This window comes from Gymnodraco acuticeps, unplaced genomic scaffold (genome assembly GCF_902827175.1).
Source record: "Gymnodraco acuticeps unplaced genomic scaffold, fGymAcu1.1, whole genome shotgun sequence".
Classification (NCBI taxonomy): domain Eukaryota; kingdom Metazoa; phylum Chordata; class Actinopteri; order Perciformes; family Bathydraconidae; genus Gymnodraco; species Gymnodraco acuticeps.
In genome coordinates this window covers 2223374-2229501 of record NW_022992344.1, presented here as the reverse complement: position 1 = coordinate 2229501, position 6128 = coordinate 2223374, and the positions used below count along the sequence as shown (strand labels likewise).

The following is a 6128-nucleotide window of genomic DNA, read 5'->3' as shown; positions in this document are numbered from 1 at the left end:
ATCCATCTTAAAAAGGCCTTCTCAGCTTTAAAAAAACAGAGATGTTTTTTCATCCTCATCCTATTTTATTTTTGTTTCTGCCATCATGGTCAGTATGAAAGTGAGTTAATACCGCAAGTGTTGCTTTTTTACCCTTGCTTTTCCTTCCCAAGGAAGCGCCCTTTGTTTATTAAATATTATTTCTCTAATTATCTACCTGTCAGTCAGTCAGTCAGTCTGTCTGTCTGTCTGTCTGTCTGTAGCTTTGTTGCAGATTGTTAGCTGTTGCTATGGACACAAGCAGTGCTTAGCAACCTGTAACCCTCCGAGCATGCGCAGTCTTCATTAATGATGCACTGCGGGATTGCAGAATATTGACATAGCAACCAGGCGACAGAGCCACCAGGTTTCTACACTCCGTACTTATTGTTGCTGTTTCCCCTGCATTCAAGCTTCTCATATGTACTTTTGACCGCTGCCATGAATGCGGCGGTGGTTAAAAAGACCCAGGACACGCTGGGCAAAGTGATAAAGAAGCCGCCTCTCACGGAGAAACTGCTAAGCAAGCCGCCGTTTCGATACCTGCACGACATCTTCAGTGAGGTGAGACTGACATGCTATCGTTACGATAAGGTTAGCGAGGTAACATTTGTTTAACCTGCACCATGAGCCACTTTTGCAGTTAAATATGAAAAGGATATTGTCAACTGAATGTATGCCATTTAAAAACACATACAAGCTAGCCGGTTAGCAGGATAATACAGCGTTAGCATGAACTGTGCTAAGCAAGAAAGTTAGCTAACATTAACTTCGCAGTAGCTTTACACTTTTTGTGAAGCTACCAATCTCTGTCGTTATACATGAACGCTTTACCAAGCAGCTTAAACATTAAGGTCCACAATAAACTAAGGAAATAGCTGCTAACGTTCACTAGCAATCAAATGTAAGGTTGCCTACAAAGTTATTAGTGGGTTAGCTAGTTTGCTAACTAGCCATGTCTACGGCATCATCTTGTTGCTAGGCACTATCACGATTAGTTATCTAACCAGATACGACTGTGTTGGCTAAATGTGTCTGGTTCTTTGAATCCGTCACGTTGAGATCGTGGATGCTGAGCAGTTTATTGCAGCTGCGCTGTTTGATAACACTAAGGGTCACGCAGAGCTATAATTAATCACCGTGTCATTGTATGTCATTAGATACATTTAAACTGCTGTTCTTGGATTGTTCCTATCTGCTTGCAAAAAGTGTACGTACACATACAGTATCTGAGCAAGCTACATCTATATAACCCTTTCTAAGTGCGTTTGTTGAGTGAAGAGATCTCTTTATCAAGCAGCTGTCGCTCTCAGGTACAAACCAGTCTATGGTACAAACACAGGTCAGCTTCTACTAAGCCTAAGCATTTGTTTTCATCTACGTAGTGTACACATGAGAGGTGATAACTGCGTACTTTTATAATGCGTGATGAGGCTGTTTAACAGAGAGGCAACGCTATGAGAATACATCTTGTGTTCAAAGGGTATTTGGTCAACAATAATGATCACAAATCCTTATTTAATTTAGTTTTCTTCACAAAAAAATTATAAAATTATTTTAGGTAAAGGCCAAGTGTATAATTCTCTTAAGTTTTCTTAAAAGCATGAATGACTTGTCCGGGGGGGACAAGGCATTCATGCTAACCCCCTTAGCTACACCCTATGTTGGGAACCACTGGTTTAGATCATTGAGACTAAACAAACATCGAAACCCCTAGCTAACATTTTCAGAAGCAGATTGTATGGTCATCTGGTAATGAGGATTCTTCAGCCTCTGATTAGCAATATTGCAGTTACAGTTAAAGGTGGGGTAGGTAAGTTTGAGAAACCGGCTCGAGATAACTTTTTGTTATATTCCATGGAATGCTCTTAACATCCCGATAGCAATGAATATCTTAAGTGCTTTGACAAAAAATCCATTTAAAAATGTCTTCTGTGGAAGCCTTGTAATGTAAAAAGCACGACCAATCATTTTAGCCGGCCCGGCTAAAATAACTGGATGGCCTACCTGCCTGTCAGCCTTCCATCTGTGCACAAACTTATCTCGTGCCCTCATTGGTCATGTGCGCGTTCGTGTGTGTTGGAGGAGAGGCTCTGTAAGGAAGTGGCAGATTTGTTCTGGCTGTGTATTTTCAAATTCTAGCGCACTCGAGCTGGTTTCTTCAAAATTACCTTCTCCACCTTTAATATTGCAAATTATCTTCAAACTGAATATGACACTTTTATATCTCACCACTTTCAGGTCATCAAGTCCACTGGTTTTATGAAAGGCCTGTATGGAGAAAATGAAATGAAGTCAGATAATGTTAAGGTAAGTTGACCACACTTTGTCGACCTGTTTTATTGTTCCCATCATTCTTTTATCTCTGTAAATGTGCTTTCTTGGTACAGACTTTGCATTTATGTCTTGAGCCACAGCCTTATTGTTTATGCGATCACCTGTGTGTTACATGGACAGTCTGAGGGTGTCTGTGTGGGAGTAATTCTACCCGCTCCTTGTCTCACTGAGTGAGAGGATCTGGCAGGACATGACTGCAGAGGTGTCAGAAATCAAGTCTGCTTTTAAGGCCCTGACACACCAGACCGAAATCGGCCGTTTTCGTTAGTCGGACGATGAAGCGTGCCCTGTTGCCCAAACTCAATTTGGTGTGTCCCGCACAGTCGGCCGTGACACACCTTATTTGGCCTTTCATGGCAGTCGGACAAATACATCACTCTGGTTGGCTGTTCAGCTAGCGAAACAGTACATGAGAAGCGAAACGGTTGCTTGAGAATGTCTTCCACAAGCAACACTCCAATGGCTGATAGCTCCAGTACCGCACGAAACATGTTTTCGATGGACGAGAGTGAAAATGGAACGCACACGCTATTTGTTGTTTGTTTATATCACGTAGTCTGTTCTTCTTCTCTGTCTTCCGGTTGTTGCCTCTTTTGAATGACGAATACACACTACCGCCGCCTGCTGGTAAGGAGAGTTATTGCCACTCATGCATGCGCAGTTCGTACGTGCTCGGCTGAAGTCTTTGCGGTGTGTTCCAGTGCGACACATGGCCAAGATGCAGGAGAACACGGCGACGCAACAGTCGGCGTCAGCGAGTTCTCTGGTGACTGCTTGGTGTGTCAGGGCCTTTAGAGAGCTGCTGACCCAAAACTAATGCTAGATACTAGGGCTGTGCAATTAATCGTATTTTAATCGCGATTACGATTATGGCTTGCGACGATTATGAAAACAGCATAATTGACAAAATACGATTATTTTGCTGGGTGCGCTTTTCGCCCCTCCCTAAAAGCCCACTCGGCCACGCGGGAGTGACATGTGTTGTGAGTGTTCAGCGCGAGCGAAGATGTCAGAACAAGAGCAGCAACTCGTTACAAAGAAGGGTAAAACTATTTCCACATTTGCAAGTACTTTGCCATTACATTTCACATCGCTAAAGATATGTGCCCAGTTAGCACTGTTAGCAACCAGGGCTTTAAGCAACTTGTCAACACGTTGGACAAGCGTTACGCGATGCCGTCTGGGTATTATTTCAGCAGGTCTGCGCTGCCTGCGCTATGTGACAAATGCCGTGGGGAAGTTGAGAGAGATGTGGCTTCAGCTGACTACTTTGCGACCACAACGGACCTATGGTCTAGCCCAGGGGTGCCCATCAGTCGATCGCAAGATGTGTATAAAAATAGAACAACAATATTCTGTTTTATCGTTAATGTCCTGTGACATAATCTTCCTGTGCCAGAATAATGCACTTGAACGCATCAAAGCTTTGTGATTGGCCGGCGTCACCCATGTGTCGGGGCGTGGCTGAGGGTCTTCAGTACAGGTGGCGATATTGTCACCTGCCTGCGCTCATCTCTGAAACCAGACCATGTAAACAGGCTGGTGTTTCTTGCAAAACTTCTTTAAGAGATGACATGAGCAGCCCTACCAGCATGATGTGACCATGGTGGCCTAACATTTTTATTTGGTCTTAAATTGTAACATTTATTTCCTGTTACTTCTGGACCATGACGGTTGACCAGTCTTCAACGTTTAACTGAGTGGAATAATGAATATGTTTTACCAAAATGTTGGCTATGTTAAGGAGTTTTCAGTAGGTTGTGACAGTGCACTGCAACATATTGGATTTCATTTAGTCTAATTTATTTTTATTTATCATATTAATAATAAATGTTTAGTATGGTTTTGGAAGTGTGCTCCAACATATTTGTTGATCTTGTTTATTGGTAAAATATTATTTGATTTAAAGTTCAATAAATGGTCAATGAATAATCGTCTAAGTAATCGTGATATCAATTATTGACCCAAATAATCGTGATTATGATTTTTGCCATAATCGCACAGCCCTACTAGATACTGAGGCTCCGTGTACACGAAAACGAACCGAATTCGATATCAAAAAAGTTTTCCGTCCACACGGAATTAGCTCAAGAAATGTGTCCGTCCACTAGGGTTAGGGTTTTCGTTTTTTCCCCGTTTTTTTTTCCAAATTGCATTTATTGAAATCTCCAATATCAACGTAAGAGCTTGTTCGGGGGGTGCTAACACTTAACCATAAACATTATCGTTTACTTTCTCCGTCTTTATATGTAGATATTACTTTTCTCCGTTAATCTCCGTCACGTTGTTTCCAAAGCAACAACAACTTCCTGTCAACAGCGCTACCTCTCCTTCAAAATAAAAGCATGTCCATAAATAGAAAGCCAAGCCAAATTACACTTAAGACATACAACTGCAACGAAAGTAACAAACACAATGCGATATCCTTTTCAATTTCAAAGAACACAAATTGGGTTATTAACTATAAAACAACAATACTGTAGAATAACAAAATGAATGCAGTGAATACACCAAAATACACGTGTTGAAGCGGTTAGCTGCTGATTACAGCTCCTTCTGTAAAAGGCAGGTGCACCGCATCCACTGCCACTAACTCTGAGCCTGGCTCCCGAGCAGGACGTTCTCCCGGTAGCAGATGAAAAACACCCACCTCTCCGCCTCTTCCAAGGGACGAGGGAACCGTGCGGGGGGATCTGCTGGAGGCTCCTGCTGGGTGCACTGTCCTGCGAGATACCGAGACCTGGCTCGAAACACTCGGAACACTGTTGTTGTTGTTGGCGAAACACATCAGGAATGACGCGGGTGACGTGGGGGTGACCAGGAGAGGCGGGGCTATGGCGTATATGGCGTACACACGGAGCCGTTTGACCCCCCAGAGCATTCCGTCCGCAGATCTACCCACCTTGGGAGCCGTTATCGTTTGAGGGCGCCGTTTCCCGCGGTACCGTCGTGTGAACAAACCGTCCATACGATAGAGAACTGTAGTGGATACAACCCGTTCCGTCTCCGTGTAAACGTGGCCTCAGGTGCTAGGCTCTGTCACTGTTTGAAACTAGGCGACTGTGTTAAGTTATTATAAATGTGTAGTTGTTGCATTTTAAATCTAACACCAACCATAATGTCCCTCTGCAATCTCTTCTAGAAGTTGCAACTAGTTTTTTACAAGTGTAAGTAGGGATGGGTACCGAGCCCCGGTATTAAACGGGCCCCGGGGCTGAATTATTAAAGACTGTGGTACCGTTAAGCTCCGTTCTTTTTATCGGTACTGGAGACATGTAAAAAATATGTCATGTGTATTATTGCTACACGAACATTATATTGCAGTTTTGTGTGTGTACACACACAACACACACACACACACACACACACACACACACACACACACACACACACACACACACACACACACACACACACACACACACACACACACACACACACACACACACACACACACACACACAAAAAGTGCAATAAGAGTTTAGCATGTAAGGGCGGTAACACGAGCAATTTGTCTAAACATTTAGCAGAAGTGCACCACATTCAGACGGAGAAATGCACAGTTTTCGACTGTCTTTCTAGTAGCGCTCGCGCTGTAGCCCCATCCACAAGTAACGTTTCCACGTCAGGTGTTATGTATGCTAGCAGCAACACACGGAGTTAACTAAATTATACAAACATGGGTTAATGATTAGAGGTAACTGAGTTATATATTTTGTTAAAGTTTCAACTATTCTGTTTACAATTCTGTCATCAGATTATTTAATACGATT

General features: G+C 43.0%; 1 protein-coding gene across 3 annotated transcripts in view; it reads left to right on the top strand.

Moving 5' to 3' along the window:
* Positions 1–337: 337 nt before the first annotated feature.
* traf3ip1 (TNF receptor-associated factor 3 interacting protein 1) overlaps positions 338–6128 on the top strand; it is a 38376-nt gene continuing 32585 nt past the window's right edge. For all 3 annotated transcript variants that reach the window (XM_034208755.1, XM_034208754.1, XM_034208753.1), the window contains exons 1-2: positions 338–582; positions 2260–2328. In XM_034208755.1, the coding sequence (XP_034064646.1) occupies positions 460–582; positions 2260–2328 (192 nt within the window). In that variant the 5' untranslated portion in view covers positions 338–459. The remainder of the gene's footprint in view (positions 583–2259; positions 2329–6128) is intronic.